The sequence below is a fragment of the Populus euphratica genome, unplaced genomic scaffold (genome assembly GCF_000495115.2).
Source record: "Populus euphratica unplaced genomic scaffold, PopEup_1.0 scaffold189.1, whole genome shotgun sequence".
Taxonomy (NCBI): Eukaryota; Viridiplantae; Streptophyta; class Magnoliopsida; order Malpighiales; family Salicaceae; genus Populus; species Populus euphratica.
This window is the reverse complement of record NW_011500030.1, coordinates 107,262-121,404: the sequence shown is the minus strand read 5'-3', so window position 1 is coordinate 121,404 and position 14,143 is coordinate 107,262. Positions and strand designations below refer to the sequence as shown.

The 14,143-nt window shown below is 30.3% G+C and overlaps 1 protein-coding gene across 3 annotated transcripts; it reads right to left on the bottom strand.

The window, feature by feature from the left end:
- Positions 1-2,041: 2,041 nt before the first annotated feature.
- Positions 2,042-5,247, bottom strand: LOC105142416 (putative pentatricopeptide repeat-containing protein At5g09950). Of its 3 annotated transcripts, none has more exons than XM_011050033.1 (2): positions 4,775-4,904; positions 2,042-4,697 (listed from the first exon to the last, which is right to left on the bottom strand). In XM_011050033.1, exons 1-2 carry the CDS (start codon positions 4,803-4,805, stop codon positions 2,995-2,997), a joined length of 1,734 nt encoding a protein of 577 aa, XP_011048335.1. In that variant the 5' UTR covers positions 4,806-4,904; the 3' UTR covers positions 2,042-2,994. The 3 variants fall into 3 exon arrangements, with proteins under 3 accessions (XP_011048335.1, XP_011048336.1, XP_011048334.1); XM_011050034.1 differs by having other exon boundaries at positions 2,042-4,688; XM_011050032.1 differs by having other exon boundaries at positions 2,042-5,247.
- Between the last annotated feature and the right edge of the window lie 8,896 nt (positions 5,248-14,143).

Sequence of the window (14,143 nt, the reverse complement as noted above, 5' to 3'; positions counted from 1 at the left end):
ACCTTAGCAGAAAGTAGAGTTTTTCAAGTGTTGGGTTACTTCTTTGTATAAGATGGATTTCTTGTTTATGGTTGACATCAGGTTGTTTTTTGTTTTTTTCTATTTTGTAGGACAAGAACTAGGGTTGAAGAGTATTATTTTAAGGACATACCTCATTGTAATTCTTCGGCATGCCTCGATACACAATTTCAAAACAAATATTTTCAAGCCTTTCAATAATTTATCTTTCTCATAATTTACTTTGTGAGTTATTTACAGTTTTATGCTTTAGATTTTATATAACATACTTTCTTATTTATTTTATTTTACAATTCCTCCATTTATTTATCTTTACTGTTTTATTTATATGTTTATATTTACAAGCTTTTAATTTATTTATTTATTTCTCTTACGTTCAAAGCAATCTAATAATTCCTAGACATCAACATGCTCGATATCAACTTATATAATTCCTCGTAATAAATCTTCATTACTATGTGAACTAATAAATATTTTCTAGCCAACATGTCCATTTGGCCTCCTATAACTAGAAGAGTTGACATTAGTTTTATCATGATCAATTTGCATGATATTCGATAAACCTCTTGGTTTCCTTATTAGTACTAAAGTAAACAATATTTGTTTCTAGATTGGAGTACCATTTAAAGGATTGTTGATTGATTTGAGAATAATTGTTTAAGATTTAATGAAACCTTGTGATACAAAATTGATATAGGGTTCATGAGTATTTATTTGGTTAACATAATTATTTCATGCATGTTATGAATAATGCTCGTTTGAAATCATAATAATTGATAAATCCATACTTATTTGAAGGTTTGTGTTAAATCTACATCTTGTTTAGCTACAAGATAGCCACCTTTTACTGGTTAAATCCTAAAGATTGATTCTAACTTTTAATTGATAATGTAAACGGAAACTCAAAAATTCAAAGATGAAAATATGCTTTTCGTTGAATTTTCTAGTTTGCAGTGTGTGTGTAAAGCGCTTGAGAATTAAAAAGGAAAAAAAAAAAGAAAAAAAAAAGTAGAGATAAATCTTTGGAGACGTTAATAATTAAGCAGACCATCATCCATAGGGCCAATAATAGAGGCAAAGTGCATTTCATTCGGCAACTCCATCACAATCCAAAGTAAAAGCCTATGGTTACTGTCTTAAGGTAGACAAGGAAGAAAAAGCATCCGCGTTAGTCTAGCCCGTGTTCAAGGGAAACTAGACTTGTGACAGATCAACAATTACTCTCACTAGGATTTCATCGACACCAAATACACATGGGCTGTCTTCCATGCCATGTCTTCTCGAAATAACTCGAGAGAATGGCTACCTTATTTGTTTTTTCTCTATTTTTTTTCTATTTTAAAGAAGAGGTACAGATACCATCTCTTTCATATATGTTTTCTCCTCCTGTTCATCCTCCAATCAGAGGTTTGCCGTTCCCAGAATGAGGTAGGCTCATCCACAAATAAAAAGACGGGTGTTGATGTAAATGAGTGTATGCTAATACCTAAGAGCGATATTTATGATTTTGGGTCCCTTTAGGTGTCGTCAATGCCTAACTCCAAAGATTTCTATGTAGCTGGAATGAACTTATAGCAATCCAAACGCCAAAACATTTGGTTTTCTCAAAGTTTGGTAGAATGGCTAGATAAATTGTCCTCTTTGGAGTCAGCTCACGCAAAATCAAAACTACTAAACTAGCAGAATTTAGTGCAAGGAAGAGGTCCACTTAGGAAACTGGATTTTTGGAGGAAATAACACACCAAAAAAATATATAATCATCTACTTAAAAGTTCAGTATCTATAAGCTTATTTCTGTTGAGATTATTGAATTTGTAGACTCTACCCTCTATAGAATTCTGTCTTTTCTTTTTCGGTGAGGTACCAGTGCATTGAAAAGATGCACCAAACTTTGGAAATTGAATTTATTAGCTACCATTATAGCTCCATTCATCTTGTTCATGGACACAATGTATGTTTTTCAAAACACTAATCTGCAATTAATAAGAGGTCCATGATTGAGGCGGGAAATGAAGACCCTGTGACAAACGCAACCACCTTCTGGTAATGAATACCATGGGGTCCAAAACGAAGACACAACAGCTATGGACGCTTATGAGTTTTGGGTTCTACTTCAGGAGGTTGTTAGAGGGTGTAAGCTCATAAGGTCATGTTAATAAGAGGTCCATGAGTTTGATATTGAGGGGAGAATTTTATTTTGAGCAAGCCCACTAAGTCATGAACTTAGGCATGCAGATTGCTGCGCTGGCTGAAAATAAAATTCTACACTCGACACAATCTGATATGAAAATGACACTGCCGTGTATATGCATGCATTAGCCCAGGAATTAGTGGCGTTTTCATGTTAACCACATTTTCATAAGCAAAATACCTAAACGGAATATGGTTAAGAAACACTTTTCATTAGCATTAGCCCTGAGGATCATCATTATAATGCGTAGAGAGGCAATCAATCAGGAAGATTAACTAGCTAGCTCCAGAGGCCCGAAGACATCTATCTACATTGCAGAACAATAGCTGGACGTATTCCAGAGGAAATGTTGCTGTAGACCTTATTTACTGCAGAAGTGAAAAATGACCTCTCACTGATCAATACTCGGTCGTGTAGGCTTGTATTTGTGATTAGTGGTGATTGTATGGACACAATCACGTTCAGAATTATTCTGCTCCTTACATACAAATTGCTACTGTAAAATCCCACTTTCAGCTCTTCACAGTCCTTACCATCGATTAGTACATTGAGCCTTGTTCCATCAGCTTTCTTACTGTATCCCTGAGTAAAAGCGTTGTCCCTGTCACAGCACAAGAGTCCATCAAAAACCCTCTTCTGCCTTCAGCGTCCTAGTGGCTTTTCAGTTTCACTCCATAACACTTTGAGCTAGAAAGCTCTCATATATCCTAGCCTTCCCTTGATCTCCACTGGCAATCTTAGAAGAATGAACATTCAGGTCATTTCATCCATTACAAGACTAAACATTACCAGTAGTCCTTGCAGGAGCATTGCCCCTGGACAAAATGATGGAATCTGTTTGAATCTCTCAAGATGACAGGTCTCCTGGTGATGTTAGATACAAACTTCATAAATATATGGCAGTCTGCACAAGTGCGAATGTTCTTTATAATCCTTATAGGTGTTACTCCACGAGGCTTTTTGATTAACCCATATGCAAGAGCAAGTTTTTCACTGTGGTAATTGATGGATTCAAGTTTTTCATCCTCCCCAAAATCATGTAGAACCAAGTTTGTATTAGGACTAAAGCCTGCTTCCTGCAATTTCCTTATCAATCTGTTAAGTTGCACATGAATTATTTTTGCATCTGGATGAGTTCGATCATCTGCTACAAACTTATGGACTTCATTGTCAATCTCAATCCAACTGTAAGCAGAAAACTTTTTAACATGCTTGGACTTCATTAGAGATCTAATAGACGCAACATCTTTCCATCTTCCACGAGCAGCATACATGTTAGACAACATGATGTAAGGCACAGCATTTAATGGATTCAATTCAATTAGGCACCTAGCCGCCATCTCCCCGTGTTTAATATCACCCTTCATTACACAAACTGATAAAAACGTAGTCCAAATTAGGGAATTTGGTTCCTGCGACATCTTACTAATCAAGTCAACTGCTTTATCCATGTGCCCTGAACGTCCAAAGAGATTGACCATGCACGCATAATGATCCGGAGTAGGTTCTAACCCATGTTGATCATTCATTGAAGAAAAATATTCCTTCCCTTCTTCAACCAAACCAGCGTGGACACAAGCAGATAGAACACCCACAAACGTTACACTATCTGGTTTCAAATTTTCTTCCAACATATTCTCATAAAGGGACAAGGCCTCCAAATCCTGTCCATTTAATGCATAACCCCCAATCATGGAATTCCAAGAAACCACATTCCGAGTTTGCATCGTACTAAATAGAGTCCAAGCATCCCTAGTGACTCCACATTTGCAATACATATCAACAAGAGCGCTAGACACAAGCAAATCATCATCAACTCCCATAAGAAATGCTTTTCCATGAACAACCTGACCATGATACAAAGAAGCTAATTTGGCACACGAGCTAACCACACTCGAGATAGTATAACCATCTGGCCTGGCATTCTCTAACAACATCTCACTAAACAACAGCAACGCATCCTCTTCCTTTCCATTTTGTGCACAACCCACAATCATTGTTGTCCAACAAACTTCATCCTTCTCTCTAATCTCACCAAACACCTTCCTTGCTTCATCAATATACCCACCTCGAATATATGCACCAAGAACACTTGAAACTGTAACTTGATCGGGCTTCAAATTTGACACCTGCATTTCATGAAATAAATCAATGCATTTCTCAGACTGCCTATTTTTCAAGTACCCAGAAATCATCAAATTCCATGTTACCACATTCCTAATCACCATTCTATCAAACAACTTCCTTGCCTGATCAATCTCCCCGCACCTCGCATACAAATCAGTTAAAGCATTACAAACAAACACATTGCCACCTAAATTACAAATAATAATCCTTCCATGAATCTGCTTTCCTCTCCTTAAATCCAACAACTGCGTACACGCATTTAAAACACTGACATGGGTATACTCTGTGGGCTTAAGCCCTTCCTTCTGCATCCTCAAAAAAACACTCAGTGCCTGGCCTGCACGCCCATTTCCTGAAAAACCTGAAATCACCGTATTATACGATACTGAGTCACGAGAAGGCATGTTATCAAAGATATCCCTTAAATCCTCGACTAACCCGGATTTCGCATACAAAGAAAGCATGGCATTCCACGAGAAATTATCTCTTTGGGTCATTTCATCAAACAGTTTCCGAGCATGAGAGATTTCTCCTGATTTTGCGTACAAGTTGAGAAGACGATTGTGAATGAAAGTGTCATTGGGTTTAAACAAATGAAGGTCCATGTGGGATTTCAATCTCTTGGCTTGATCAACATCACTGGCTCGAAAGCATTCGAGTGCAAGGCGAGTGTAGCATTCATGACTTGCTGGTCCTTTAGTGTACAGTGTGTCTATCGCTCGGCGAAGCTTGAGTTTGGAATTCATACTTTCCGGTGGGGCTTCGAATTTGAATATCTCTTTCTTCTGTTACGTGGGTCATGTTCTTCGTGCCTAGCTACTAGATGGGCAGCTCAAGTTCTAAAATTAGGGTGCGGTCCTCCTCGATGTTATACTCACCTGTGTTCTTAAACCCAATTCGGTGGGGCTTAGAATTTGAATCTCGCCGGTCAAAGCCCAAACAATAATCTTTGTTGCTATGATGTTGTTTAGTTATTGGCTCAAACAACAATACCCATACTTGGTCCAGACCCAAATGATCATACCTATTACCATAAAAATATTCTCAACTCTTAGCACTCATATGTTTTTTTGTTTTGAAAACTCAAGACACGATGTCACTCACTGTCTCCGTAAATAATTTTTCTATGTTTTCGATGACAAATTCCTTATACATGCACATTTAGGGTTGGCACCACAATTTTAACAAAGGGTGATAGCAGACAAAACACGTGTACAAGAGGCGCGTTTTTCTTCTCTACCTGATGTTTAACAAAGGGTGATAGCAGACAAAACACATGTACAAGAGGCGCGTTTTTCTCTACCTGATTTTATTTTTAGTAAACATATCACTAATATTAATCAACCTTCTCGCTAATGGTAGTAGAAGGCATTACAACCAATAGATATTAATGTTTTCATCAGTTAATTATTGTGCAATTCCTAACTTATCAAGATGAGTTGATGTAACCTAAGTTTATAAATATTTTGAGTAACAGGTAAACAAAAAAAATCTTTATACTCAAAATTTTATCTATAACAACCAAGCATGTATATATTTTAAACTCACGTCTAAGATTATGGCCCATAAAAAATCTAATTATTATATAATTTTTTTAATTTTATTAAAGGCATTGTTTGTTGTGACCTGAACAAAAGTTAATTCATTATCATTTCATTTATTTGCATCAAAAACATTTTTTATGGTTGACAAAACTCTAGGACAATAAACAATAACTTATCTCCGTACTATAGGAATTTTAGCTCCTCCAATTCTCTAAAAACTCCCCATAAGGTGCAGATACTCAATAATATTATTATGGCAATGCACATACATATTTGCATTATTTCTTTTGTGTAACAAAAAATTTCTAGTAAGGGTTTATTTGTTTTGTGTTAAATATTTAATAGGAAAATGTTTATATTTTTCTATGTTTGTTTTTGAAAAATATCCTCTAAAAAATGTTTTTCTATGTTTGTTTTGCATAAATATTTTACAAAAACAACTGGTGAATAAAAAACAATTTACAATCAATCTTCAAACTTAATTTATTTATTAGAAAATATTTTCAACTCATGAAGTAACGGTCTCACTCAAAAGGAGTTACACATATTGTATCACACAAGATACTCGAAACGATTCATTCTTCGTCTATCTCCATCTTAGTCTCACTTATACACCATAAAATGCACTTTTAAGTACTAATCACATAGCTCCCACTAAATGGAATAATCTTTTCTTTGTTGTATAATAATTCTAGGCATAAGATAAGCTCAAGAACACAGCTCCCACTAAATGGAATAATCCTTTCTTTGTTGTATAACAGTGCACAATCAAGTCTTTAAAGGCTAAGTCTCTGAAAATGTTAGCCTAGACAAATATGAATGACTTATAAACCTATGAGAGCATATATAAAATATGAGAAGTATCCTAGAGCTAATCATATAAGATAATGATGTTATGTGCAAAGTTCATCTAATAACACTTAGTGGATCTGGATAAGTATGGTATCATATTCTAGAGCCTAAATATATTCTTAACTTTCATGATCTTAGCTTTAAGCTTATATCTCATTTCAGCATAAGCATTCTGGCAATACAAAAAAAAACAATAAAGCTCTTTATCATCACATAACGAGAAGATAAAAGTATCAAGACCTATCTTTAAAGGTTCAATGAAGAAATGCTCAATGTGAAAACACTTATTGAGCCTATTTCCATATAAACTTTGATTAATGAAATTTATAAATGTTCTTTATTAGAAAAGGTTGTATATTTTCCTTAAAATAAATCTTCTCAATGTCAATCACACAATGAAAGATTATATTATGGTGGAAGAAACCAATGTGACTAAACAAGAAAACCCTCATTTCCATGTACAAATAAAGTCTTCACAACACCATTAGTCTCCTAAAAGAGTGGCCGGAAAAAGTGTCAATGGCATATATGTGATTGCCACACATTCCCCGAGCTCATAGCTACATATCTAACCACTATATAGACTGAGGTGTTAGCTACCATCAATGAAAAAGGATTTTTGCAATATCTAACTCTAATGCAAAATTGTGTGAACATGAAAAAACCTTAAGTTTTGCCTTTTTTTTTATCATGATCATAGGTTATGCTTAAAAAAAAAAGATAAAAAGATTATTGCAAAAGCCAAAAGGTTACCTTTATCAGTTCATGAAGAGGCAAAATCAGAGGAAAAAATAAAGGAATTTTGCACACTTGATAAGCTACTTAAGATCATATAATCCATAGATTATCTCATGCATTGTATCTATATCTTTTGATTTTCTTAATAAAAAATATTATTTTTTTTCATATCTCTAATGTCTCTAAATATACCTCCATGAAAAATCTATATTTCCAAATATGTCTTTATAAAAAATCTTCATGTCTCCAAACATGTCTAAATAAGAAGTTTTCACACTAATATTTATGTATCTAAAAAGTTTTTTCGTGAAAAAATATTCATGTCTCCATTGAATTTTATACATGTATCAAACATCTTAAAAAAAGATTATGCATCCTTTCTTAGATCCTTATGATCGCTTGTCTCCAAGTTCTCTTAACTAGTTTCTCTAAAAGGATCAAGCATTCATCTTTAAAAATATTAACATAATCTCACATATGTCACTAATGTTAACTAATCTTTTCACCATCAATAGTGCAAGGCACTATAACTAATAACTTTCAATATTTCTATCAATCCAATATTGTACAATTCCTTTATACTTAGGTGAGCTAGTGTGACCTAAGTCTATAAATATCTTGGATCGCTAGATAAATAAATAGATTTCTCATACTAACATTCTCTCTACATTTATAAACCCCTAGTCTAAAATTGATAAATTAGTGTTGAAAACCCTATAATAAATTAAATAAGTTTAAATTATGTAGTATATGTATATCTCCTATCTAAAATTGATGAAACAGTGTGGTGCACACCATAATAAATGAAAAATATTTCCAACCAAATAAAATATGATTAAAATAAAATTTAAGAATTTTAGAAAAAAAATCCTTATAAAAGAATTATGGAACTTCGACTAAACGAATATGTGAATTTACTTGCAAATAATATCAACTATCTACATAAACTTCATGTTTAATCACATAATTTTTAACTGAGAGTGGTGAAAACTCTAAGGAAAATTATAGTATGATTAGGAATGAAAGTCCCCGATGAATTAATTTAAAAATATTGATGATTTAAATAAATAAACAATACGTAAAAATATTGATGGTCCATTAAAATACAAAAAAGAGCATATAGGCATTTAGTAATGGGAATTTTGTAAATAAAAACCAAAATTCCCTATCTTTTCTTGTATATGTAGCCAATAGCCATAACTTGAAGAAAAGAAAAGTGAGGAGAATTCTACTCTTTATTTTTCTTTAAAATAAGATGGGTCTTACAAAGATTTGGGACTTTAAGAGTGTGTTATGGTAAAATCTATTAGGAAAAAATAACATCTATCTTTTTTTATAGGTTTTAGTTGACAGTTTTAACAATAAAAAAAAAAAACAAGTTTTTACTTAGAAGAAAAGGAGGAGTTGACAGTTTTAACAATAAAAAAAAAAAGTTTTTACTTAGAAGAAAAGGAGAAAGTAGAGAAAACTTCAAAACAACTCATCAAATGGTTTCAAAATCTTGTGAGTAAGATGAATTTTATTAGCTAATTGTATGTTTATTTGTGTTTTTTTGTGAATGAGATATATATAGCTAATTGTATGTTTATTTGTGTTTTTTGTGAATGAGATATAAAAAAAAACCCTTAAACTTTTTAGCAATTCTAAGGTTTTATGATAAATTGGGGGAATGATTTTTTTATGGTAGTTTGATAAATTTGATATGGAATAGGTGCCAATAAAGGTGGATTTAAAAAAAGATTTAGGGAAAAAAACTCATTTATTAATGGATGCAAATAAGGCCAACCATGGGGATGAAAATTTTTGTTAATTTATGTGATAATATATATATTCATTTAATGTATAAGTATGAGTCTATTGTGTATGAAGGATTGCTACTTTAAATATGTTAATTTTTTTTATATGTATGGTTGAGTGAAAAAGTTGAAAATTTAAAGTTTGTTTGTTTTTATGATATTGAATGTTATAAGCTAACGAGAAGGTTTTAGAAAAAGTCATTGAATTATAAATTATATACTTTATAAATGATTGGCATGTCATGCAAATATTTGAAAAGAGTAGGGATAAAGTTTGGAAACATGGATGTACAATTAAGTACTTAAATCAATCGGAATTGTATACTAAGTGTGCAGGAATTCATGTGATGTATATACTTATAAAGGAGGAAAAGTGTGCCATGTGCACATGAACTTTTATTAAACAAGTTTGTGAATATATGAGTATTTGATATTGAAGGAGAAATGCTTGAAATATAAATTTGTAAATCTTATGATAAAATTGTAAAGGATGTTAAAAGTATATTGGGTTTGTGAATTCTTGAAAAATTTGGGAAGTTGATTTTGACATTTGAATTAATTGTGTTGTTATGATGTTTTTAATGTTTAAAAATTAATGAATGAGGTTGTAGTGTAGTTCGTTAAAATGAAGAAATTGAGTATATAATTTTTAAAAAATTAGTATGTTGAATAGATTGAATTGTGAGGGATAAATATAAGCATTTATGGTTTTTTATGAGGTTAATAGTATTCAAATTAAAAAAACAAAAGGTTGAGATGGTGTTGTTGTGTTTTCTTTATTAATGTGAAAGTTGGGAAACTTTGAAGTGTAAATATGTATGGAACCAAATAAAATCATGGGTTAAATAGTGTGGTAATGAATTAGATAGATGCAATCAAAATTAGTTGGAAACTAGAACATGAATTACTTGCTAGAAAAATGATTGGTCATACATAGAAATTAGAGATTTTTCCAATTGGACACTAAAGTGTTGAATTGGTTTTTGTATTGTATAACTTTATTGAAATTTGAAATGATTGAGAAATGAATTGTGAAAATTTTGATTTAATTATAAGTTTTGTTAAAATTTACAAATGGTTATTTTGAAGATTTTGGATAAAAATTAGAAATTTGACGTTACTTTTTAGTTGGTTTGATGTGTGCTATATTGAAAATGAAAGTGAATAGGGTTATAATATTGTGTTGAACTAGGTTATTCGTTCTTTTGGGTTTGAATTAAGCTAAAAATACTTGGATTAAAAAGAGGAAAGATTAATTCAATAAGGTTGTTATAAAAATTAGAAATTTATTCAAATTATATATGAAACTATTGATTAGGATTGTGTATTATATTTTTGGTATGAAAGAAACATGTTTGAAAATGAAATATAAAGTTATGTCAAAATTTATGAATTTGGATGGAACTAGTTAAATTATTGGTTTAGTTAATTTTAGGAAAATTTAGGAGATTTTGATTGTTCAATTTAATTGTGTTGAGAATTATATTTTAATGAAATTATGAAAGTGTAGAAATTTCTATTTTAAAACCATTTAATTGTGTTGAGAATTATATTTTAATAAAATTATGAAAGTGTAGAAATTTTTATTTTAAAACCCTAAACTAATAGGGTAAAGAAGAAATCATTAGTTTGTAATGTATTAAATATGAAATTTAAAATTAAAATGTAAAAGTTCTATTGTAAGTATTTAAATTGTCAGCATGAATATTTACATATGGATTTTTAATAGAAATTAATAATTTTATTATGTATATTAGTTGACATTATAAGATGTATGGAGATGCAAGCATCAACTTGTATGTGAAGCTATAATATTGAAATGCTTAGTTTTAGGTTGAATGTGAAATAAATTAAGATTATTTGAATACATGTGGTGATTAGTGTAATTATGTGTTAGGCTAAATTTGTTGGTAAACAAATAATTAAGTGTGAATCTAGCTATGTGAATGTTAATTTTTATCATAGAAGTTGTAGGAGAAACATCAAAATAGAACTTAACTTTCTAAAAGCATGTATAGTAGGGGTTTAAGGTAAAGGTCACCCCTAGCCTTTTCAATTATCTAAAATGATTTAGTAATTGTTAATTTGCAATGAAATTTATATGTGTTGTATATAATTATTATCATAAGAAATTATATCGATGAGGAAGGATATAAATGTGGTTGGTTATATTTGACTGCAATGGCAAAACTAATAGTATATAATTATAAATGACCAAATGTATATGTGTATATGTGTGTGTGAATAACCATAATGATAGTAACTAGTAGATAATTGTGTATATAACCAATATAAAATTGTATATGGTTGCATTGACAAAGCATGTAGATAATTGTGATTGATCGTAATGGGGGTAACTAGTATATGGTTGTAAATTATCATAATGATGGTAATCAATATATTAATTGTAATCGACCATGACAGTGCAACCTGAAAAATTATCATAATGATGGTAATCAATATATTAATTGTAATCGACCATGATAGTGCAACCTAAAAATATTAAAAATTAATAAATAAGCTACAATAAAAGAGACTAAGAACTTCTATGTGAATTAGTTGACTATGTAGACGAAGACTAATATAATTAATTGATATCATCGTCAGTCATTTGGATGGAGACTGTGGATATAGATACATAAATTATTCGGTTGTTTAGATGAAGACCATGGATACATGTATAAGGAGTAGTTGGTTATTTGGATGGAGACTGATGTAAATGTTGCCTACGGAGTAATGAATTAATAAATAAATTATGCACACGCGACATAAAATAATATGATGTAAATTGTATTTGCATGACATATAACATTAAATATTTAAGAATTTAATATATAAAAATCAAGTGGACCGCAACAAATCAAATTTGTTATGCAAGAATTAAATGGACCCCAACAACAAAAATTGAAAATGAGATATTAAAAAAAAAAAAAGGAAAGGAATTGATTGTAATGGTAAGATTTAATTTGTGAAATTTAATTCATCTTTGGTGATGAAACTCACATGTAGATTTTATGTCAACCACAGCAACAAACCTATTATGCAAAATTTTAAGTTGACTGCAATGGCAAGGGTTATTGTACCTTGAAGAGCATGTTTGGAAACATGATTGAAACCGAGTTCCCTCAGAATTTTTTTATGTTTTCAAATCGTTTTGATGTGCTGATATCAAAAATAATATTTTTTAGAAAAAAATTTATTTGATGTATTTATAAATAAAAAGCAGAAATTATTTTGATGTATTTATAAATAAAAAGCAATTTGAATCGTCATCGCTACCACAATTCTCAACATAGCCAAAATATGAAATATTGGTATTTAGAAAAAACATTTGAGATGAAAAATACTTTAATGTGCGAAAAATGGGTATAAAGAATGTGTGTGTGTGTGTTACGAAAAAATATATAAATGGGCTAAATGGATGTAAAGAGTATTTTAGAAGGAAAGATATATAAATAAGTCAAATAGGTATAAAGTGCATGGCTAACGAAAGAAATATATGGATAAGCCAAAAAAGAAAAATCAAAAGCATATTTAGCAAGAAAAATAATATAGATGAGCCATAATTGGTAAAATAGATATTGAGATGGACTAAAAAAATCAATTGGTCAGGAAAAAAAATAAGCATTCAAATGAATGAACGTATATAGTTAGCTAAAGCAATACACATAAATATGAATGGTATTAAATAAATTGTCGAACCCCTAATTAAATAAAGTATAACTCATGGGTGTGGTAGGGGATAATAAACTCTAAATTAAGTTGGACTATAAAACTGATATGAATGTTTATAATATTGAATAGAAAAAAAAAATTGTTTATTTGTTAGTAAAGGGTTAATAAAGGGTGGGTTAGATTGATTGGAAAATATAGGTGTATGATAGTTATTATTATAAAAATAAAATAAATGTTGTATTATATGGCTTGAATAGTAAGTAAATGTTATGAGCATATTATATAGATATAAATTAATGAAATTATTGTTGATACAAGTATTAGTAAGATTTTTGTTACTGGATAAGATTTTAAAGACTCCATCAAAAAATACCTAATAAAAAAAATAAAGACTTTGAGAGTACGAGTGTATTATATATTTAGAAAGGAAGAAGGTAACATTGGAATAAAATTAGAGAAGTTATTATATGCATTTTATAGTGAACATATCCAAATAAAAAAGATCTTTAGTACTTGGGATTTTTTCTTTGGTCATTAAAGCTATTATTGTAATAAATATATAGTACTAGATATTAATCATTTTGTTTATTTAATTTTTTATTATGTAGATTTTTGCATAAGTAAAAAAATAATGTGTAAATAAGTATAATATAAATAAATATTTACCCTATTTTCATGTACATAATTAATGAAAATGTGCAAATTGCATTAAAAAGTATAAGGTATTATGAGAACAATTTACTCTCTCTCATGTTTAAGTCAATCAATGTGTGTATATTAATATATTTATTGACTTAAACATGAAAAAGCCTTCATCTTATAAAAAAACTTATTTTTTTCAAGTAAACTTTCATTGTAGACCAAGCCCCGCAACTAAACCCATCTAAGTTCCAAACCTAAGCCCAGAGTTGTAACCCGTGAAAAGTCCAATTTTTATATGAGGTTTTTTCTTAATTTCATCACAATCCAGCTTAGATCGAATAAGAGTTGGTGTATCACAACATCTTATCACCATAATAAATTTATATTGAGTGTTATTATTGTTCAAGAATTAAGGTAATTGTAACATCTAAAAGATAGTGAATTAAGTATATAACTATTATTAACAAAAATTACAAATTACTTCAAATAAACATAATAATTAACAATATAATTAAAATACATAAAGTAACAAGAAGATAATTTGCTAACTTGTTTTAACA